The sequence below is a fragment of the Erpetoichthys calabaricus genome, chromosome 18, assembly GCF_900747795.2.
Source record: "Erpetoichthys calabaricus chromosome 18, fErpCal1.3, whole genome shotgun sequence".
Classification (NCBI taxonomy): Eukaryota; Metazoa; Chordata; class Cladistia; order Polypteriformes; family Polypteridae; genus Erpetoichthys; species Erpetoichthys calabaricus.
In genome coordinates this window covers 27,075,346-27,099,812 of record NC_041411.2, presented here as the reverse complement: position 1 = coordinate 27,099,812, position 24,467 = coordinate 27,075,346, and the positions used below count along the sequence as shown (strand labels likewise).

General features: G+C 39.6%; 1 protein-coding gene across 1 annotated transcript; it reads left to right on the top strand.

Moving 5' to 3' along the window:
* The first annotated feature begins 5,491 nt into the window (after positions 1 to 5,491).
* On the top strand, positions 5,492 to 24,202 carry LOC114668961 (TRPM8 channel-associated factor homolog). The gene is made up of 8 exons (XM_028825009.2): positions 5,492 to 5,613; positions 14,316 to 14,951; positions 15,787 to 16,760; positions 16,854 to 16,948; positions 20,766 to 20,979; positions 21,208 to 21,447; positions 21,603 to 21,940; positions 22,366 to 24,202. Exons 2-8 carry the CDS (start codon positions 14,335 to 14,337, stop codon positions 22,609 to 22,611), a joined length of 2,724 nt encoding a protein of 907 aa, XP_028680842.1. The 5' UTR covers positions 5,492 to 5,613; positions 14,316 to 14,334; the 3' UTR covers positions 22,612 to 24,202.
* The last annotated feature ends 265 nt before the right edge of the window (positions 24,203 to 24,467 follow it).

The following is a 24,467-nucleotide window of genomic DNA, read 5'->3' as shown; positions in this document are numbered from 1 at the left end:
TTGGGCGCCATCAAGAAATCATCACGTCAGCCAGAATCCTGCTCTACACCTCTCCGCTAAGTCGGCCGACGTGATGCTCTGGAAAAAAAGCGCGATCAGACATACAGTATGGACCAACTTTAATTGCAACGCTGACGAAAATAAAACCCAATATAAGCAATGTGGAATGGGGATTATGTTTAATAAACAGTACAGATGGTTTGGCTCATTTGTGTACAAGTTACTATAACAATTTTGAGGTACATTCTGTGCATATTCATATGTTAAACAGGATATCCACCTGATTTTGACTGTTTCACTAATTTACTTCTAATTTTTAGTCGACTAAAACTGATATACTTTTTATTGACTTTAATTTATTTTTTGTCACCTAAAACTGACAATAATTAAATGATTTAAATGTGACTAAAACTAAAATGCAATTTAGTCAGAAGACTAAGACTAAAAATAATTCAAGATATATTGTCAAAATTAACACTGGTTTAATCTCACCTAAAACTTCAGTTTTTTTTATTGGGGGGGGTCGGTCACTTTAAATTGGTGATAAGTTTTTATGCTGGCCCAAGATGAAGAATAAAGGTGTTGTCCTAACTAAAACATTTGACAGTTGAAAACGACCAGAGAAAAAGAAGAGATTCTGCTCCATCAGAAGACTTCATGAAAACAAGAGATTCCATTTTTTGTTTGCTATCAATATAAACTATATGGGGTAAGGAACATGTTGTGATGTGAGATTTTACATATAACTTGATGAATATTTTGTACTGTATATCTTTATTTGTAATTTAGACAAAGCAGTGTAATTTAGTGTTTCCCCCCCTTAGGAATGGGTCTGTTTGAATTTTACGACAGGATTTGGGGGATGTGTGTTTTAAACCAGTTTGGCAAGTGTTTCTTTGCTAAAATCATTTCTACCCCCGCAAATGGGCTAAGGTGTACTTTAACATAGGGTTTGGGGGCAGGTGTTAAGTTGTTCTATTTCCCCCATTGGTCTGAAGTATGGCTGTTTGGAATTGGCTTGGTTCAGAAGCCTTTAAGTACCATGATGTGCTATTGGCTCTCGGGATTGGACAGAACATCTATACAGTGGTGTGAAAAACTATTTGCCCCCTTCCTGATTTCTTATTCTTTTGCATGTTTGTCACACAAAATGTTTCTGATCATCAAACACATTTAACCATTAGTCAAATATAACACAAGTAAACACAAAATGCAGTTTGTAAATGGTGGTTTTTATTATTTAGGGAGAAAAAAAAAATCCAAACCTACATGGCCCTGTGTGAAAAAGTAATTGCCCCCTGAACCTAATAACTGGTTGGGCCACCCTTAGCAGCAATAACTGCAGTCAAGCGTTTGCGATAACTTGCAATGAGTCTTTTACAGCGCTCTGGAGGAATTTTGTCCCACTCATCTTTGCAAAATTGTTGTAATTCAGCTTTATTTGAGGGTTTTCTAGCATGAACCGCCTTTTTAAGGTCATGCCATAGCATCTCAATTGGATTCAGGTCAGGACTTTGACTAGGCCACTCCAAAGTCTTCATTTTGTTTTTCTTCAGCCATTCAGAGGTGGATTTGCTGGTGTGTTTTGGGTCATTGTCCTGTTGCAGCACCTAAGATCGCTTCAGCTTGAGTTGACGAACAGATGGCCGGACATTCTCCTTCAGGATTTTTTGGTAGACAGTAGAATTCATGGTTCCATCTATCACAGCAAGCCTTCCAGGTCCTGAAGCAGCAAAACAACCCCAGACCATCACACTACCACCACCATATTTTACTGTTGGTATGATGTTCTTTTTCTGAAATGCTGTGTTCCTTTTACGCCAGATGTAACGGGACATTTGCCTTCCAAAAAGTTCAACTTTTGACTCATCAGTCCACAAGGTATTTTCCCAAAAGTCTTGGCAATCATTGAGATGTTTCTTAGCAAAATTGAGACGAGCCCTAATGTTCTTTTTGCTTAACAGTGGTTTGCGTCTTGGAAATCTGCCATGCAGGCCGTTTTTGCCCAGTCTCTTTCTTATGGTGGAGTCGTGAACACTGACCTTAATTGAGGCAAGTGAGGCCTGCAGTTCTTTAGACGTTGTCCTGGGGTCTTTTGTGACCTCTCGGATGAGTCGTCTCTGCGCTCTTGGGGTAATTTTGGTCGGCCGGCCACTCCTGGGAAGGTTCACCACTGTTCCATGTTTTTGCCATTTGTGGATAATGGCTCTCACTGTGGTTCGCTGGAGTCCCAAAGCTTTAGAAATGGCTTTATAACCTTTACCAGACTGATAGATCTCAATTACTTCTGTTCTCATTTGTTCCTGAATTTCTTTGGATCTTGGCATGATGTCTAGCTTTTGAGGTGCTTTTGGTCTACTTCTCTGTGTCAGGCAGCTCCTATTTAAGTGATTTCTTGATTGAAACAGGTGTGGCAGTAATCAGGCCTGGAGGTGGCTACGGAAATTGAACTCAGGTGTGATACACCACAGTTAGGTTATTTTTTAACAAGGGGGCAATTACTTTTTCACACAGGGCCATGTAGGTTTGGATTTTTTTTCTCCCTAAATAATAAAAACCATCATTTAAAAACTGCATTTTGTGTTTACTTGTGTTATATTTGACTAATGGTTAAATGTGTTTGATGATCAGAAACATTTTGTGTGACAAGCATGCAAAAGAATAAGAAATCAGGAAGGGGGCAAATAGTTTTTCACACCACTGTAAATGTATGTGTTTAACCTCAGTATCTCTCTCTTACCAACCAACATATGATTAAGAAGTATCTCTCTTGCTACCCTGAAGAGAACACAATGAACAGCACAGCTCAGCAGCCATTTTGAACTGACATGTGGCTGAAAGCTGAGCATCAATGATGCCTTAACTAGAGACATTTAAGTAACCAGAAGTCTGTGTGCCACCTGAACTACATATCATCATTTAATCAGGTTGTATGGTTGCCAATATTCAAATGTACTTTGCATTTTGTTATTATTTATGAATATTATCAATAATACTAATACATTGTTTAAACTGTAACTTAACTTCTGCTTGTCTTTTACTATTTCTAATTGCCTAAGGTTATAGATATAGAAGGGAAGGTGGGGATAAGTTATATACAATAATACCTTATAAACAGTGGTAAGTCTGTGAGATTAGGCATTCTAAGGCTACATATTAATAATACAATAGGGGAAAGTAGAGCAATATATATATTACTCTACCAAGACAAAACAATTGGCGTAGTCCGGCAGGATTTTGCGGTAACCATTGTTTTGCACCTTGTCAGACAAAACAGAACATATAAAAATATCATTCATGGGTGGAGTGTTCTCTTAATAATACAGTACGAAAGGGGGGAAAAAAGGGCCTAGCCTGGTAGAAATGTGTAATAAAAGGCCTTTCTTTAAATTCTGAAAACTACAAGCTCAAACAAAACAATGTCTTCTCCTTGTGCAGTAAGTGACAGTGTTTACCTGGGCAATAACACCACCGAAGGAGAAGACGTGGTGAATCAATATATACTGAAAAGGATCAAGTGATTAAAATCATAGATGCTGATACAGTGGACTTGGAAGAAAATGGCATCCGAGGAAAAGACCACCCAACATCCACTGGACATTCTGCCTAACATAAATGTTCTTAAGATGTTCTAAATTGTTTTTTTTAGGCTTTGTCTGAGAGAATTCCATGCAATGGGCCTTGTGGCAGGTTGGGGTATCTCAACATCAGGACTTTGAACAGATAAGTGGTGGCATTCTGAACATGAAAAAAAAAAACGGAAAAAGGAAAAGATTGATAAAGATTGCAGGTTTATTGAAGACTACCATTATTTATGCCTTTCTAGTTTATTAAGGGTAGAACTAAAATGTTGCTACCAAAAGGGGCAAATTTAAAAAGTGGGTTTTTAGAAGTTTTTTAAAAGGATCTGCCTGGTGACGTAACAGCAAAAGGACACCACAGCACTTCTTTTATGCTCGGCTATTGGACTAATAAGCAGGCCGCTATTAGAAAATGTAAGGGTACGACTTGGAATATAGGGGGGCAGGCACACCAAAATACAGGACTGAGCAAGATTACTTAAAGCTTTACATATCATTTGTAGCAGTTTAAAATCAATTCTAAAGGACACAAGTAATCAGTGTGACGATGCTAAAACTGGTGAGATGTGCTCCAATTTTCTTTTTCTAGTTAAGATTCTGGCTGCGCTAATTGCAGTTGATCGACATCTTTCTTCGGTAGTCCTGTCAGGAGTGAATTACAATAAATCTAATGGAGTGAAAATAAAAGTGTGAATTAATTTCTCAGCATCTTTCAGTGTTATAAGTGGTTTAACTTTTGCAATGTTCCTTAAGTGAAAAATCAGGAGTGGTCTCCCCTCGACTTTCTTGTATACTCAGATATGGGGATGGATATTTGAGGTGTAAACCACAAGACAATGATTATATTTTAATAGTATGTGCATTAAAGAACCATCAACAACAAATCAAATCAAATTAATAATATATTGAACAATTATTATAAATGTAAAGTTGAATAAATCGGACTCTGCAGCTGCATGAATAAAAAATGACCACTTCCGGTTAGTGGAAATAGCTCAAAAGTTTATAGAAATCTACATGTTGTACCTAATACTTGTAGCAAAATTTGGTTGACCTAAGTGAAAGCGTACTCAAGTTTATATGTTTACACACACACACAGACAGCTATAATTCCAAAAATGGTATTTTCAGACTTAGGGAGGTCTAAAACGTCGAGATTCATCAAAATCTCGAAATCGAATTTTTGGACAACAACGATACTTTTCCTATGAGAAAGTAAATTGGACTCAGGGAGATCTAAAACATCGAGATTCATCACTATCATGAAGTCGAATTTTTGGATGACTACAATACTTTCCGTATGAGAAAGGGAATTAATTACAAATATAAAACACTAAAACAAACCTATAAAGGTATTTAATATTACACCAACTAGCAAAGGCTTGGCCTAAAAACTGATTCAGGTCAGAAGTGGGCTGATGATTCTCAAGGTTGTAAAAAAAAAAGCATTTGGGTTTTCAGTTCAAACATTTTAAAAATGTTACAAATTCCTTACTAAGCAAAATAAGTTTTTTTTGTTATAGACACAATTTGTAAACCTCAAGGATAACATTCCCCTTCTGTGGTCTGTACTTCATGTTAAAGGGGATTAAGTAATGTTTCTAACTCAGAAGTATCGCACCCACATCTTGTTCTATGTTATAAAATCTAAAGTCGTATACTTTAAAAATAACAAATTACGTATGCAACTTAAAATGGTTAAATAGCCTTAAACCTGTTTTAATGTTCAGTAATTTTAAAAGTCATTTAATGTGTAACGTATGCTTTATAAACTGCATTTTTGCATTGTTTGCATTTATTATTGCACTGGGAATGAGAAAAAAGGAAGTGATAAAAATAATTGCTGAGTTACCAGAAAACAGTCCTGGAAGAAAAACCTTTTAAGGCTTAAATGTTGTTAAAATAGAAAACAAATGAAGAAACTTGTTAAGAAGTCAGGTATATAAACCAGAGAATTGTGGAATAAAAACACAGACTCGTCCTTTGAACACAGAAGAGAGGGTCAGAATTTCTGTAACGGAGCTGCAGGACTGTAAGACCTCTGTTATTTTAACTTTGTTACTAAGGCTAATTATTTCATAGAAAAGAAGGTAGATTGTTATTTTATATATAATAAAGTCAATAAGTCTTTGGAGCTTACAGTTGATGTATGTATGCAGTGAATTCATATAATTTGAGTGGATTGTATTTTTCTGTGTGCTCTGATACTTAAGTGAAGAGCTGTTTTGTTATTAACCTCCTCAAGACTCCTGCTTTTTCATTTGGTCTCAGGTGGTGGACTGACAGCCTGAGAATAAAGCAGCTTACGGGATACAAACATTCGAAAATTAGGGACATTCGAATTAAAATGAATTAAAACATTACAATTAGAATTAAAACATTAACATTGCATTCATCTAAAACATCTAATTCGTAGAATAAGAATTAAAACATTAGGGACATTAGAATTAAAATAGGGACATTAGGAAATTCAGGACTATAACATGCAACCACACTTGCTGAATGTTCTAAACCCAGAGGTCTGGACCAGAGGGGTAAACTTTCAGAGCCCTCAGCGAACCTCTGCCTCCTGATACTTGAGTCCAGGGCTTGGAGACTGATAACCTGGGCCAGACCTTTTATAAGTTAGGACTGGCTGGAGAAACACATGACGTGACGATCCTGAGACTTTACAGACCCATCTTCGTCAATGCTGATTCCGTGCTCAGCCAGAAGTGAACCCAGAAGGGGAGTTTAAAGGCTGATGAAGTTGATAGATCTTTGGAGCTTAGAGTTGAGAGTTGAGTTGAGGACAAGGGCTTGATGAGACAGCAAAGAAAGACCAGGATTGTGAGTGAGAGTGAAAAAAGCAGGAGAGAGAAAGGTGGCAGAGGTGACAAAAGGGAGGGCACTTGGTAGATGAACAGTGGGAGAGGTACAGTAGGCGTAGAGATTTTTTGTTCATTTACTTTGTGCCTTTTCTTTGTATCTCATACTGTGTACTTATTCAATAACAAAGACACAGTTTTGTGTTCTGTTGCCCTGCTTGACTTTAATCCTAGGTGTGGGGAATTGACAAAGAGTTCTATCGTATTCATAACACAAACTATAGTGGCAATTACAGACGCCATTCTCTAACTTGACTGTCAGTCAACACTGCATTTCTCAAACCAAGACTAAACTTTATCTTGTCATGTTTTACTTTGAGCAAGCCTATAAATTTCTTCAGGTGACGAATACTTTCCATTGCCGTTCGTTATGGCAGTATGTGTATACAGGGCCAGCGATTTAAATAATGCCGCCTGAGGCAAGGCACATTTTAAGGAAAAATGTGAAAAAATGTTAGCTTTAAAACAAACACACAGGGTAGGCATTTCAAAAACGTGGTGTGTGATTGCAAAATTGAATGCAAAATTAAACTTGTCTGTTTCGCTTATCCCACATGCTTTTCTACATTTACACTACATTTACTTATTTGGCTGTCACCTTCATCCAAGGTGACTTAACAACATTGATGATCCAATTGTTTCCATTTATTTGGTTTTTGACAGGTCAAGTGACTTGCTCAGGGTCATAGTAATGGGATTTGAACCAACAACCTTAGGATTTGAAGAGCAAAGCCTTAACCACTACAAAATCAAAAATATTCTGTAACTACCAAACTCTTCTCAAACTCTGTCCTGCAAACTAAAAGATGCTCGTCTGCCCTTTTTAACGAAACACTTCTGGTGCCAGCTTGACAGACGTTGACTGATAACTTAATAACATTCTAGAGATTAAAATCATCTTATAAAATGACAAATCAATATTTACACAATACCATATGTGAAAGTCATGAAATCCAATATCATGCACCAATCTGTAGTTTTGAAGTGCTCGGGCGTCGTTTGGATTTTTCAGAAGCTTGCGGTGGGGCAAAGTGGTGCAAATTGCCCTTATTTGAAATATGAAACTTTTAAAATAAAAAAAACGTCAGGTCATTTTCTAACCTGTTTAATCCAAACCAGGGCTGTGGAGGGGCTGCTGGAGCCTATCCCATCTGGCACAGGACACAAGGCAGGAACAACTCTTGGACAGGGCGCCAATCCATTTCAGGGTGAACTCACACACAAGCACACCAAACACACACACACTAGGGCCCATTTAGCATCGCCAGTTCATCTTTGGACAATGGGTGGAGATTGGAGCACCCAGAGGAACCCCACAGAAACACAGGGAGAACATACAAACTCCACATGATGTTTTTTTGGAAGAAATAAGTGGACAGGACTGGCCAGCTTTGTTGGGGTGAATGGCCTGTTCTCGTCGAGAGTGTTCTAATGTTCCAGTGATTCTTTGATACACACCAAGGGGACCCAGGACATGAACCTTGGAGTCCTTACTGCGAGGCAGCAATGCGTCACCCTATGGCCCTAAAATTAAAATATTTTTCACTGTTTTTAATTGGTATATATAAATAAGACTGGATGTTTATGGAATTCTTAAGATTCATACTTATTTCTCATTTTTGTGTCATTATTTGCCATTACTAAAAAAAAAATAATGTTACATGAACATGCCACCCATAGAAAAGTGCCTGCCACAGGATGCGATTGCCTCATTGCCTCACCCCAGCACCAGCCCTGCCTATACTACTTTATTAAAAGCCTTGTCTGTTTTGCATTTGGTATCATAATGTTTAAAAGAGAATTATTCAATAACGCTTCTGAGTTGCAGAGAAGTCAGGGGAGGCCATTTGTTTTATGGGGCGCTCACTGAATTAAATAGGAGGATAAGAGATGCCAGCGTTGGCACAGCAATCTAAAGCAGTGTTTCCAAAACTATGGGTCGAGAGATATCTCTTACTTGGTCGCACTGAATAGTGACTTACAATTGAAGTGAATGAGAAAGGGGCACAAATGAGTTGCAAAAAGCCTTGTGATGGGTCGCCGCTTACATGGTGTAATGGACAGCATACAGGGACTTCCATCCCGGCCGAGAAAGAGCAAGGATCCTTACCCGACTGGGAGACCGGTATAATGGAGGACAGGGGAAGACAGTTTATTCGGGTTATTTTCTTCCCCAAAACGCCAGGTGGCAATGCCCCTGGTTATGGTACTCCTACGGATACCCACAAGGCATGCTGGGAACTATAGTTTCATGGAACAGCCCTGTTGTGTTCCATGGATGCTGCAAGGGAACACTGAAGGGAGTAATGGTTCCTTACTTTGTGGGGCTTCAGCCTAGCCCGGAAGTGCTTCTGAGGGACAATCTTGTGAAATAGTCCCGGGTTCTGCATAAAAGAAGCAGCCACACTTCAATACAGGGAGCCAAGACGGGTTGAAGAGGACGAAGCTTGCCTGGAGGAGCAGAAGGAGAGCAGGAAAAGGAGACTGAAGAGTTGTATTGTGTTTGGTTTATGCCCTTTTGAAACCTTTGTATAAGGAATTTATAAGATTAAACCTTTTATTCATACTGAGACTTGTGTCTGTGCACTTGTGTTTGGAGTTTGGGGTGCTGCAACGCCACCTGGTAGACACAATAGCTATAACAAACTTCTCCTGGGCAAGAGATGAGAGTTTCTTCAAGGGAGATTCACGGTGATGTTCAGGGAAAAAGCACGAAGATCACCCTCTGTTCCGTGGTGATTGTGGGTGAAAAAAACTGGCAAATAGCAAAACTGGGTGGTGACAAATAAAGAACTAAATTTAAGAACCACTGGCCTAAAGAAACATGATTAGTCACCTGCACACAAAGTATTATATGCAATATTACATTTCCACCCTTCCTATTAAAAAATAAGAAAGAGATTAAGTTATTTCATGATTAACTAAAAAAGATGAATTGGGTAGACTGCCTCAAGCCTCCTACCAATTCATTTGGTTATTCTGGCTCATACCACAACGGTCCTCATGTAACTGCAATATACCACCACGTGCTCCTTTGCAATGCCAGCTTATTTGGGGGGCTTCTTTGCATAGACAACATAATGTCTTCTATGTCCCTTTTACTGACAAGGAATTAGGTGATTTGTGTGTTTCTGGAGCACCTTCAGTAGTGCCACTAGAGGTATGTTGTTGGCCTTCTTTATGTGTGAAGGTAGTAGAAGAGTAGAGAGCTTCACAGTATAAAAATGATCATTAGATGACCATGCCTCCTGTGTTCAGTAGGCTCTTCTGAAGGCAGCCACTGATCCATATCATGCTGCCATTTCTCTGTATCCCCAGCATTCACAGTAAAATAGGCAGGTCTACTTTGAGACTCCTGGTGTCCATCTGTCTTTCCTTCTATTATCACAAGCAAGCGCAGAATTATTCGTGCATGGGGATGCGACTCTTTGCATTGCACTCTGGAGTTCTGTGCGCACCTTACAGAGAGCTCACACCGAGTTTCAAAGCATCCAACTAAGTGAATAACAGACAAACCCAGTAAAAGCATTGCTGAATATAATTTTGTTGTAGGATGGTGGAGCATTATGGTCTAACAACAGAAGCGAATCTAATTTTTGTTAAATAGTAGTCAAACTTTTAGGGGATTTTAGTTTTTGTTTAGTCATTGGCAGCAGGATGGTACGGAGCTGACAGAACGTGTCTAACATGGTCTATCTTCAGGTGTGCACTGAATTCTTGGGCTGTGAATTGTAGCCCATCATTACTAAAAAGAAATTAAAGAGATTTCTTAGCACTTTAATGGTCTTGTCTGTAGTTGTGGAGTCCATTTCATGCACTTCTGGTAGGTTTAAACGCCTCTGACTGTATCTAATTTGTCACTATGCTCTATAGATAAGGAAAGTCGAGACGGGCTGCCTGATGCTGTGGGAAGAGCTGCTTTTGTGCTGCTGTGTAGTTGTGTGCAGAAGCAATAGTACCCAAGTTTTCTTCCCTTTTGCTGCCATAAATGGAACCCTTCATTTCTGTGGCTCAGAAATCATGGTACAAGGATGGCGGTTCATGAGAAGTGTGAATTTCCATCCATACAGTAATTGCAGGCATTTCTTTATCTAACCCTATATAACCCTAACCCTAACCCTGATTTCTTTATCTTACATACAATTGCAAAAGCGTCACACTCAGTTTGTGCATAATTCTGGCCAGTGTCTACAAAACAAATTGACTTTTCCTCTCATTAAGTCACACATGACTGCACTTTTACGATACGGATTACATGCCAATCAAGTGATGAGGTTAAGGGTTATAGTGTGTCACTTTTCCGACCAACCCCAATATGTTCCCTCAGAATGGTCACCAGATTACTGTAGGTGTGAATTGGTCATAATAGTTAATAAGACCAAGGACTGATCTCAACTGACTCTGGTTAGATGGAGCTGGCACCTTGACTATGGCCCTTACTCTTTACGTGACTTTACAGACTTGCAGTACCAGTAATGTGACCAAAGTATTGCAATGACTCTTTGAAAAAGTCACATTTCTCTTTATTAACTCACAATCCATATTTTTTAGGCTCCTAGGACCTACAGTATATCTACATATTCATTATGCTTGGGCATTATTTTGCCCCAGTGGACCTGGGATAGTCTGGAGTTGATGCAATCCCAAAAATAGAAGACAACTATTATTATTATTATTATTAACTATAGCAAAACAAACATTCCTGTGCCGTGATGGTGAGGTGCTTCTGTGACTTTTCAGCAGACTGCTTCTGAAGCCATTCATGGGGCAAGCCTAATTTGCTGAAGTGCTGTCTTCCTGCCAATAATTAAAAAATGTCCTCAACAGAATATTACTCAATACAGGTTTTGAAGACACTTTGAAATCTCTACTAATTCAGGCTGTGTTAGGGATGTTGAAAGGCTTTGCTTCTGTTTATGATTGTCATGCTTCCCTGCTCCTAACCATTGCCTTATTTTCATTTTATTTCATGTTTGTATTTTCCCCTGGTCCCCTACCCTCAATCTTATTCTGTGCCATGAGGGGCAGATCACCATTATATACTGTCTTAGGACTCTGAGGTGCTGTGGCAAATAGGGCTGCAGTTACCTGAGAGTCCGACGGCTGCCTACTCTACAAAGTTGCTGTGGTATTAGCCAGTCCTAATTATTTTCCAGTTTCTTTTGGTATCATTTTAATTCTTTTGATTTCTTTGTATTAGTGTCTCTTGGGGTTGTGGTTCTAAAGTTCATTCCTGTGGCCCGCTGTGGTTGTGGGTTTTTCTCCCAATCAGCTTCTACTTTTGATAGAACTCCTATCTTAGTCATTCAGGCGGTTATATCCCAGTTTACAGTATATGTTTTAGTGTCAATCGAAAAAATAACAAAAACAGATTTGTCTAATTTTACTAGAATTTATCGAGCATTTATGTATGTTGGATGTGGAGAGTGTTTTTTATCATGGCTTTTTAAGACTGTCATCATCTTTATTAACTTACAGCCACCATGATCCCTGAGAATGCATATAATAAGAAATCTGTTGTTGAGGATTCTGTGGTTTTGCTTCAAAGTTTTGCTTCTTCTTCTGACTTACACTTTCTGGATTGCAAATTCATCAGTGCTACAACATACTGTCTCGGTTCTGTAAATTTAGCCGTATCTATGAGCACTTGAGACTTTTGCTCGCTTCCTCTCAAGCATGGCACATGCCCAGTCTGACTTTTAAATCCTTTCAATCTCCTCCTTCATTCTAGCTCTCTTGCCCATATCTGATCCATATCTTGCCCATGCTAATCTTTGCACAGGCAGAGTAGCTGCTTGCCAATTCTTGTTTTCCTTTTGGCCATCCATTTTCAGCAGTACTGTTATTATTCTTACCTTCAGTCTGAAGAACATCTTTAATAGTGTATATCATTCTTTATTAATTCCAAAGTACCTCATTAAATTCTGCTGGAAGATCAATATGTCCTGATAATTGTCATTCTTTGCACATTTTCAGTGCCATTTCTTTAATTTTCAGTTTCAGAATCTACATAAGCACATTTGACATCCAGTAAGTACAATACCTTTGCCTCTTTCTCAGGTTTTTACATTTTTCTGTTCAAATAAAACAAAATTCCCAGTAATTTCTGTTTAACCCCTATTTTTTTACCCTTTCCTGCTATGTCTTTAATGGCTTGATTAATTTTATTACAAAAGTGAGCATTTTTCTTTCTCTCCCTACTGTTGTATTTTCAGTGCCTGAAAATACTTTTTCATTTCCTTTAAGCTTCACCAATTTCTTCTTTCATTTGAATCCTCTGCTTTATACTTGGTTACCGTAGCATTTTTTTTTTAAAACATATTATGTTAAAACGATAATTAGGTTGCTTTTGGCGTCATAATTAAATTTAAAGAGGGTAACCCATAAATGCATTCTACCATTAATGAAGATGGCAGATCATAGATTTCAAATGAAGTAAACAAAATAAGGAAAAACAGAAAAAAGAAATGTCTGTCTTTTAGAAGAGGTGACTGCTTACTTACTTAGATCTCTCTGAGGTTCTGACTGACGGAGACCCTGAGCTTGGCTCCTAACAAAGATGAGCGTCCTTTTAATTCAATTCAGTTCAGTTTATTTTAGTATAGTTCCCTTATTTGAGTGTTGTGACAAATACAAATACAAATTTTACAAATCACTAAATACAGAATTAGAACACACTCTGACAATGCAGGTTCTTTAATGACATTTTATGGTTCTTTACCAGGTTGTGTTGGTCCTCATAGAGCCATTGCTTGACAAAGCACCAGTCCATTCTGGGAAGGGTTCTCTGAATATGAAGTTGGTTCTTTGCACTTTGAAACATGTCCTCTTATGTAGAAAAACAAACTTTTAATGTAGGTTAGGCTAACAGGCAGGACACTAACAGATTAAGAAATCCCAGACTTAGCCTGTGTTAATGTTTGTAGTGAGAGTGCTTTTAAAATCGAGAGCCGTTGGTATTTCACAAATCTGTTGCCACCTATTCATGGTTATTTATTGTACAAAGCCTTTTACAGGTTGTTTCTGGAACCTTCATTTGAATGGATCTTTTGAAAACCAAAAATGTTTCCCCTGTGGCATTGCTCAGAAGAACCATTCAGACATCTTTATTTTAAAAGGGCAGGACCCTAACAGATTAAGAAAACCTGGACTTTCTCTGCCGTATTGTATACAGCAGGAGTCTTTTGAAATCAGAACCCATTAAGACTTCACAAATCTGTTACCACCTATTTGTGGTTGTTCACTGCATGGACCTTGTTACAGATTCTTTCTGGAACCTTAATGTGGATGGGTCTTTTGGGAACCAAAAATGGTTCCTCTATGACATCGGTCTGTAGAACCACTTCCAGGTGAGCCAGACATTTTCCACCGACCATTAATACAATATTCCAGTGCAGATGGTAGTGCAAGTTCATTTCAAACTGACCTGAAAGCCTGTGGCCCTAGAAGATTTCATTAGTGCCACCCACCATGTGTAAACCTGCGTGACAACCCCGCACTTCTCACTAGCTGAAATCTCGTTTGCTCTCTGTTTGGCTAAAGCTAATTTAATTTTGTGCCAACATGTAATTTTTTCCAAGGTTATAAATATTTTTTTTGCTTGAAACAGTCATCCAGTTTATCCAGCATAGTGCTGAGGTGAACATTCATGTATTTGCTATGATATATAAAAAACAATAAGCGTTGCCTTTTCTCCTGCACTGTAAAACCTAATTGTTAAGAATATTCATTGTATTCCAAATATCTGCAAATTATTTCTTAACGCTTATATTTCAAAGGCACACTCTAAGGTCATAACTAGTGAACCTCCAAAATGTGCTGAAACTAATGTGCCTGGCGATTTCTTTCTTGTTTTTTCTCTTTGCAGAAGGCATTCCTTATGAAGAATGGATCTACGCTCGGCCTATAAAACTTTGGTCAAGGGTGTGGACACCTTCAGCTTCACTGGTGACGCTGTGCCCTGTGAACTTCTGTTGATCGGCCCCACTGCCTTCCCTGTGGCAGTAAATGATAAAGGTCAAATTCTGGTGGCAACATCCACATACGGCAAGGGTCGTCTGGTTGTTATGGGGCATGAAGTTTATATAAGCGAAAATACATTTGGGCAGTTCTTAATCAATGCAATTACTTGGCTGTGTCCAACATCAAATGCAGTTGTAGGAGTCCACACCAAACTGACCTTTCTCAGTAGCCATCTTCGTGGTGCTGGGTTCAAAGTTCAGTCAGTGGACAAGTTCACCAGCAACATGGAAGTGTACTGCATGGATGCCTACAATGATTCACAGGCAGGAGAGCTCATCCAGTTTGTGAAGAATGGAGGCTCTCTTCTAATAGCTGGCCAGGCATGGCACTGGGCGTGCTTTCATAAAGACAAAGATGTTCTGCAGCATTTCCCTGGAAATACTGTGACCAGTGTCTTGGGGGTCTACTTTACATCTCACTATGGAGAGAAAGGAGAGTTCAAAGTTGGGAAAGAAATACCTTCCAGTTCCATATTACTTCCGTGAGTGCTTTAATTGTCAGTTTATCAAGCTCTTAATGGTCTAGTCATAATCTTGAGTGTTATGAAAAACTTGCCATGTACGATGAGTATTTAAGAAGTGATTGTTTCTCAATGATGTTTTAAGCTGGAGTATTTAACAAGTGAATGTTTCTCAGAGAGATTTCAAGTTATTTATGATATACTTGAAAGCATTAAATTCTAAAGCAGAATGTACCGTAAATCCATGTGAAGTTCAAAATACTGCACTATTTATTGGTGAAAGGCCAAATGAGCTTCTGGATCCTTCTCTAAATCTTCATGACTAGCCATCCACAGGTGAATCAGCAGTCCACTTGTAACTATGGTGTTCTTCATTTGAGAACTCCAAAAACTTTGAAATCAGTTAGATCCCAGACACAAAATGCTAGAAGGTGTCAGTGTTTACAAAGATTGATCTGTAAGGTAGAACATGATAATTTGGTACATGGAGGGTACCTTGGCATAAAAGTGTGCATTTGTAAAGATGAAGGATCTGACAGTTCAACGATGCACACTGTGTAGTAATCAGGCCTAATCTGTCAACCTTAGATGGTAAGGCTGGCCTCAGGTCCAAGAGTGACTTCCAAAGTGAGGTGTGATTTAGATATAGATAATACATACTGAGCAGGTTTTACTACTTTGAGAATCTTGTGAGAGAAAGGCTAAGACTACAGGGAAAATGAATACTGACTCTAACTGCCATGCCTCATTTATTCTTATAAATATGGAAAGTATTAAACTTCTAGAATGTTTTTGTCAACTTTGAAAATGACAAAAGTAATACAGATTCTAACCCCTCAATACTGTCTTTATTTAGGTGGAATAACAACTTCCAAAAGGATTTAGACGCTCTTTTACACGGAGTTACTGAATTTAGCTTAAAGAGCGACACTGTGCCCTCATCTTTACTGGTCCACGGCCAGTTAGCATTTCCTGTTCTCTTGGATGACCACAACCAGGCTCTGATTGCAGCATCTCACTACGGCAGAGGCAGAATCGTTGTGCTGTCGCACGAGACATATCTCACACATCTAAAGAAATTTGTTTGCAACGCTCTCCACTGGCTAGGAGCTCACAAAGAAGGCAAGATTTGTGTCCAGGTGGGCCAAAAGCACCTGCACGAAAGGCTGATCCAGGAAGGCTTCAGCTGTGAGCTCTCCAATCTCAAAGATGGCATAAATGTCTACTGTTGTACTTCATACACTGACCACCAAGCCGAACAGATCCATGAGTTTGTATCAGAAGGAGGAGGACTCCTCATTGCTGGTCAAGCATGGATGTGGTCCTATTCTCATCATGACCACGATGCTGTTGCTGCATATCCAGGAAACAAAATCCTAAATAAATTTGGAATCAGTATCACATCATCAACTGTAGACAGTAAGGTTTATTTAGCCCCCAAAGGTCAGAACATCATGCAGAGTTATCATTTTCGTAAAGCACTTACTAGGTTCATTGATCAAGTTCATAGAAAGGCACATTCGAGTCCTCTTGAGCCTGCTTGGCTTAATAAATTTAGAAAGGATTTCCTCTCCTTTGTGAAAATGAAGGCGACTAATAACGCCCAGTATTATAACATATGTGAGCACCTGAAAGATCTAATAAAAATAAGAGGAACCACTTCTTATCCTGTGCCGTACTGGTCTTCGATAAAACCAGAGGACAAGATGTTGCTGAATCTTTTAAACAGTTTTTGTGAGCTTCCACACATGCAGGAAGAGTTGTTCTATGCAAAGAGGAAGATCGAGACTTTCCCTTTTGCCAATGTTCAGATCAATGGAACCAACAAAGGTACAAGTAACGAGCCCTAGCTCTGCTTTAAACTTGGAGAAATATTTCTTTCTTATGTACACAAGTCAAATATCTGATGAATTTACATTCTAGGGGACACAGCATGGAGAAGCACTGGTATGTTCCTGCATGAAGGATACACTGGACAAGTTAGTGTCCCCACTGCAGTTGTTGGAGCTGGCTGGCAGGTAAATACAGGACAGTTACAGTGTCGTTTTGCCTTTTTTTCCTTCAATTTTTTTGTTTTATTCCTCGTATTTAACTATCCTACTATATCAGAAAATAGTTTTCACAATATTACTTTATTAGTATATGCTGTTTGTTATATAAATGAACAGCTTTATTTAATAACTAAGTGCTAATGTGAGATTTTTTATTACTGTGATTTTTTTCAACTGAAGTGTAACATTTACCAACTGTGGAAATGAGGGGCGCTCCAGTTGCCCCAACCCCGACAACGACAGGCAGAGACGCGAGTTCCAGAACAGCACACGTTTATTTACAAAACGGAAAGCACGTCCCCCTCACACCCCTCAACAGCACAGTACACACAAAACCCAATATACAGTCCCTTCTGTTGTTGTTGTTGTCTTCTTCTTCTTCTCTCCACGGTCAAGCTTCACCCCTCTTCCTCCCAACCATGGCTTTTTGAGTGGAGTGAGGTGGCTCCTTTTATGTTGGCCCTGGGAGTGTTCCAGGTGGTGCATTAATCAGGCCTGGAATCACTCCCAGGTGTGGTGAAAGCCCAATGTAGGCCTCTGCAGCTTCACTTGGTGACCCTATAGAACCCAACAGAGGTGTACCAAACTCCAACTCCCAGCTTGCATTGCAGGAATCCATGGTGCCACAGCCACCCAAGAGGTGTGCCCTCTAGCATCCCGGGAGAAGTAGTGTCTTGTAGATGCTCTCTCCCCCAGTCCTTCCATCCAGCTGGCGTTCCAACTGGGTAATGGCCATGGCTGCCCTTCTCATCACATAAACAAAGTCTTGAAAGTGATCTACAGTTTTGTAAAATTGCCCTCAAGATTTATTTTGCATTGGGATACTCTATTGCAAAACTCAGTAAACCAAGGGTTTGTGAGGTTTTGTTTTTTAAAGTTTTTTGGGGTGGAAAGCAAGTGATATTGATCAATAAATGGTTTTATGCAGCCAGTACCTCTGTTTCTTCTTTGACTACTCACAAATTCAGCTCCTTCCATGCTCTCATCTGCCTCCTGCACTGCCCGCTTGCACATTCTTGCTGCCGATTCCACCACACACTGCTCATCTGGGATTGGAAGGTACACTACCTACTCTCACTTTCCCAACTTCATAAGCCAATCCAAGCCAGAATCCTTGCAGAGCCTCATCAGCAACCGCATACCAAGGCCAATGGATTTTAGCAGCAGAAAAGTGCCTGCAAAAGTTCTTGCATTTAAGTTCTCCCTGGCCATGCCCTTTTCCATGTTTTGCACCAGAATAAATTTGACCGTGATTTTCCACATTAACTGGGCGTCCGAAAATTGTCTGCCAGTGGAGGAAATACCATAAACCCCAGGATCTCGGTAAAATAAAAACATTTATTCCACAAAAAGCACTTGAGCAAGGCCCTTAAACCTGCAATTGCTTCGTCCTGGGTATGACGTTAATCTGCAACCAGTCCTGCAAGCAGGTCTTCCAACCTGGGAGTTGGTGGTAGGATTGGCACTCCACCCACTGTAAAAAACCTTAAGCTGTTCCAGTGTGGTGCTGAGGTGTCACCCGCTGCACTCGGGTCTCAATCCAGGTGGTTTGTCATGTGATGGGTGCGGCATGCAAGAAACACTGCAAAAATACTCTATAACAAAAGAAAGTTCCATATAGCACAACTCATTGGGATGAAAAATCAAAAAAGAGATCGCCTTAAAATCTTTTTGGTTTCTCCTAGACAACGAGATCAGAAAGAAATAAATTGGAGACAAGTTTGGTCTAATGCTTCTCAGATTTTTCCCCAGAGGAAAAAAAAAACTAAACAGTATTCTCACAAGGGTCTCCTGTTGAGTTTCAGCAGAGATCTTAGCAAAGTCATACAATGGGCTCTGATTTTTCAAATAGTGTCTTGACATGTTTTTGTAGTTTGAAAGTATTTGCATTTGTTTGCTCAGTAATATTTGGTGAAATGCATGGACGGTTGTTTGTGGTAAAAAAACACTTTACTCTGATTACAAAACTGTAGTCATTGCATCTGAATAATTCTATTGGTTGTGCAAATTTATATTGCTGTGATCCAATGAGATCCTACTCATGCTAGAATGCCTGGTAGGCAGTGTGGTGTAGTGGTGTAGGCTTTGGACTTCAGACCATGAGGTTGTGAGTTCCAATCCCACTACTGACACCATGTGACCATCAGCAAGTCACTTCATCTGCCTGTGCTTCAATTGGGGAAAACAAAACAAATGTAACCAATCATATCTCAATGTGAATTTCCCCTTGTGATTAATAAAGTATCTATCTATCTATCTATCTATCTATCTATCTATCTATCTATCTATCTATCTATCTATCTATCTATCTATCTATCTATCTATCTATCTATCTATCTATCTATCTATCTATCTCAAATGTTGCAAGACACCTTGGACAAGGGCATAATCTAAGAAGAAGAAAACAATATAAAGTCTGGAAAAAGGAATTAACCAAGACTAGAAAGAGATTTCACAAGATACACTGTGCTCTTTCAAATCAAATTCTCAATTTTACTTTGGTTGTATCTCATGTCTTCTTTTTGTCTAAAGCCATTTCTCTTAGGAAATTTTAAGGAGAAATATTTGTGACAAAGTTGATTCTTAAATGGAACATAAATGAGAATCTATTTTAAGTCTCATGAGCCATCAAAGATCAACCTTTGAGCAGTAAAATGTTCCTATGGGTTGTTTTTCACATCATGTAGATTTGTACTCTTAACGTAATTACCTCTTAGTAGCGTATTATGTTTTAAGTCAAATAATACAGGGTGGCGCAGGGAAACGGAAATTTTGAATTGACGTTCAATGCACAAATAAACACATTACAAAATACATTTAATGATAAAATGTATTGTACTGGATATACAATTAATGATGGAAATCAATATTCATTCAATATTAATTTTATGTTTTGAAGGTGTTTTCCATTTCTCCGTACACATTCTGAAGGCCTGTTGTGGAAATTCTGCATTGCTCGACGTAACGTGTCAAGAGGAATGCCAGCGATTTCCTCTTTAGTCTTCCTTTCTAGTTCAGCAATGGTTGCAGGGCATCTGTGGTATACTAGCTTTTAAGATGTCCCCACAGAAAAAAAAAATCACAAACAGCGAGATCTGGGGATCTCGGAGGCCATGGAATGTGACCGTTGCGTGAAATGACGAGCCTTCCAAACTATTGGCAAATAGCTGCCATCAATTGTCGGGCAGTATGCGAAGTGGCTCCACCTGGGGACTCCTTTTTTAAGGCTGAACCTGTTTCTTCGAAATTATGCATCCATGTTGCAATCACATGAGCAGATGGGACATGATCATGACGTCCTAACTGGTAATGATGCCGAAATTCCCTTTGTGCAGCAATCATGCTATCACCATTCTTATAAAAGGCTTTCACAGTGAACGCTCGTTGCGCATCACTTCACTGCTCCATTATAACTAATGGCAAGGGGTTCTAAATGAGGTCACATTGGTCCCAAACAACTGCCAACGCCCCAGGGTCTCCAACACCTGGTTCCAAAATTTCCCTTTTCCCTGATCCACCCCTGTATTATACATTACTTTTCATTTTAGGTACAACATACAGTACATAATAATTTAGGTTCATATCCATCACAAGCATTTTGTTAATATGTGAACTGTACATTCAACATAAACCTCAAGAGTTGAAAAGATGTTGCAAAACGTAATTTTTTTCTTTCTTTTTCTTTGTAAACACTAAAAAGGCGATGTCAGGAGCTTGGCCATCTTTGTCAGCTTTTTAGCAACCTTATGTGAAATTTTTCATGCATAGCTCTGTGTCCTCACAGGTGCAGATTGGCTGCCATTCTGATGATCTGAATCACCTGGACGAACTGAAGCGCCCCCCAGTGGTGATACGAAGAATACCCATTAACAGAGATAAAGTTTCCATCTTTAATCCATGGGGTGGCTTGATTTACATCATTGTGCCCAAAGGAAGTGAGCTTGGCACCGTCACTGTTATGGTGGAGGGAGCTGCTCACGCCCCATACTTCAAACTTGGTATCAGTGTCTATGAAATGTATTTATGCATATAGTGTTTGAGAATGAATTCTTTCACAGGTGTCAGTAGAATCTTATACATGTACTTTGTAAGCTGATGATGGAAGCAGGGTATTTAGTATACATTTTCACAGCATTACTCTATAAGTTTAAAGTGGTCAAATGTAATATAGTTTGGCATCTTAGCGCTGCTCACTTGGCTTGTATACCTTACTTATGTGACTGCAGGACAAAGCTGTGTGGCAGATTGGCAGAAAACTCTTCATGAAAGCAGGTCACCCTGGGCAGAATTAGAGGCAGACAATATTATCCTGACCATACCCACAAACAAAATCTCCCACATCACCAATCCGGAGCCTCTACTCCAGCTGTGGAATCGCATCACCAAAGGCATCGCTGAACTCGCTGCTGTGCCTGAACTCTTCCCGAGGCCTGAGCGCATTGTGGCTGATGTTCAGATAAGTGCAGGCATGTCTAATACGGTTATGTTAATCTTCTCCTGTTGTTTGTTGTGATGGTAAGAAACAAAGCTTGCCAGGTGAGTTAGCTTCACTGGTATATAAACACTGACAGGTGTCTCTGCAGTCACACCTGCTATAACGTAACTCTGTTCTTTATTTCAGGTTGGATGCACGCAGGGTATCCGGTGATGATTCACTTAGAATCAGTTCATTGTATTACTGATGTCCAGTTCATGCAGACCAATATTATATGGGGTCCACTACATGAACTTGGGCACAACCAACAAAGACCTTTGTGGGAGTTTCCCCCTCACACCGCTGAAGCCACCTGTAACCTCTGGTCTGTGTATGTCAATGAGAAGGTCCTCAATCTACCACGAAGCAAGGCTATCTCTGAGCTTGCTCCAAACCACAGGGAAGAAAGGATTAAAAAGTACTTAAAAGGTGGAGCACGCCTGGAGGACTGGACAGTTTGGGTCTGCTTAGAGACCTACTTACAGGTGGGCTATCTTTACAAAAGGCAGCTTTTAGAAGTTTGTGTGCATAACTAGGAAAGTTTATATATCAGGCAATGACTCGGAGGTCTGATGTACTGCTCAGTTGCATATGTGATTAAGGGATAAAGGTGAGGAAAGCTAGAGACTCTACTCTCTAGGTTTGAGGATGAGTCATGTCCCTGATCTAGGAGTGTTTATGTTCTAAACTCAATTTACAAAGGCAGCTCAGTGGTTTTAGGACAGCAGGAGACCTTTATTGAGCATCTCTCCTCTTTTTCTTCTGTGCACACAACTGCATTCTCTTAGAAATTAATTTAAAGGAAAATCCAGTTTCAGGTATTATGTCCAGTTGCTTCCCAAGTGGTTTATTTTCAAGCTGGTTGATACATCCACAAACTTGTTAGCATATGACCTTCTGTCTTCTCCAGCTGCAGGAGGGCTTTGGATGGGACCCGTTCATCGCGCTGTTTTCTGACTATCAGAAAATGTCCATTACTGGGAATCTGGATAATAAATCCAAGATGAACCTCTGGGCTGAGAAGTTCTCTCAACAAGTAAGGAAGAATCTGGTCCCATTTTTCAAAGCCTGGGGCTGGCCCATTGAAGAGGATGTCTCCAAAAAGCTGGCTACTCTGCCTGAGTGGAAGGAAGACCCAATGAAGGCTTTTATCTAAAGTCCAGTTGTATAAATGTAGAATTTTCCCTAATACAAGATATTACTTCTCTTCTTCTCCTCCCATTAGGGGTTGCCACAGTGAATCGTCTTCTTCCAGATTTTCCTGTCTTCTGCATCTTGCTCTATCACACCCATCACCTCCATGTCCTCTCTCACCAAATCTATAAACCTCCTCTTAGGCCTTCCTCTGTTCCTCTTGCCTGGCAGCTCTATCCTTAGCATCCTTCTCCCAATATACTCAGCATCTCTCCTCTACACATGTCCAAACCAACACACTCTCATCTCTCTGACTTTGTCTCCCAGCCGTCCAACTTGAGCTGACCCTCTAATGTCCTCATTTCTAATCCTATCCATCGTCGTCACACCCAGTCCCAATCTTAACATCTTTAACTCTGCCACCTCCGGCTCTGCCTCCTGATTTCTGGTCAGTGCCACCATCTCCAACCCACATAACAAAGCTGGCCTCACTACCGTCCTGTAGACCTTCCCTTTCATTCTTGCTGATACCCGTCTGTCACAAATCACTCCTGACACTCTTCTCCACCCATTCAACCTTGCCTGCACTCTCTTTTTCACCTCCCTTCCACAATCCCCATTACTCTGTACTGTTGATCCCAAGTATTTACACTCATCCACCTTCACCAACTGTACTTCCTGCATCCTCACCATTCCACTGACCTCCCTCTCATTTATACACATGTATTCTGTCTTGTTCCTACTGACCTTCATTTCTCTCCTCTCTAGAGCATATCTCTATCTCTCCAGGGTCTCCTCAACCTGCTCCCTACTATCGCTACAGATCACAATGTCATCAGTAAACATCATAGTCCACGGGGACTCCTGTCTAATCTCTAATTAATCTAATTAACTAATGTAGGATGGGCCTATGTAAAATTCTAATATGTATAGCCTAGAATAAATGCAATTTAGGCTTTGGAAAATGTACTTCGCCATTAACTAGACATGGTTCACTTGTTTCAGATTGTGCTTCTTCTGGTAGATAGCTTATCACCCCAGGAGCGTTACTAGGTCACTAACTCATCCACCTTCACCAACTGTACTCGCTGCATCCTCACCATTCCACTGACCTCCCTGTCATTTACACACATGTATTCTGTCTTGTTCCTACTGACCTTCATTCCTCTCCTCTCCAGAGCATATCTCCACCTTTCCAGGGTCTCCTCAACCTGCTTCCTACTCTTGCTACAGATCACAATGTCCCAAATACAAGATATTTCAATGTGTCAAATATAAGAAATTGTATTGTATGAGCTACTGCACTCTTGTAAATGGCAAGCTGGAATGAGAGATGTTTGTACTTGATTAAAAAATGCTTTAAAATGAACGCATACAGTATTACATACTGATAAACAGTTGCTTATTTCCTGAATTAGCACAGCTGATTTGTCAAATGATTAGGAGCCTCCTCAAGGGGCCTTCAAATTCTAACGGCTTTATTTGCTAACTCTGATGTACTCCATCCAATTATTTGATCAGCTGACTGTTCTTAGCTTTAATCTTTGTTTTTAGTGATGAGAAAAAGTTTCATCTTCATTTATGTACTACTAATAAAAAGAGACTTAAAAAGAGTTTTACTTTTGTTTGTCTTATTTTTGAAGAATGTGACCCAACAGTTGCTGTTTCCTTCTAAAAGTGAGCTTTACCAAATGATGGTTCCTTGAACCTCTCGCTCCCTCCTTCACATTACCTTGGTGGGATTTGGCCTCATTTCTATTTGTAGAACTCCTTCAGCTCATTGTTTTTATTACATGAACTACTAATTAAGATCATGTTTGTGGTGAGAGATATAAAAATATTTATTAATCAATGCATCATTGTGATTTTTTAGGCTGA

What these genes read in the sequence shown, in the direction of transcription:
- LOC114668961 (XM_028825009.2), top strand. Translation starts at nt 14,335, where the DNA reads ATGGATCTACGCTCGGCCTATAAAACTTTGGTCAAGGGTGTGGACACC. An exon ending in GATCAATGGAACCAACAAAG is followed by an intron (nt 16,761 to 16,853) that starts GTACAAGTAACG and finishes TTTACATTCTAG; the next exon opens with GGGACACAGCATGGAGAAGC. An exon ending in GCTTAGAGACCTACTTACAG is followed by an intron (nt 21,941 to 22,365) that starts GTGGGCTATCTT and finishes TGTCTTCTCCAG; the next exon opens with CTGCAGGAGGGCTTTGGATG.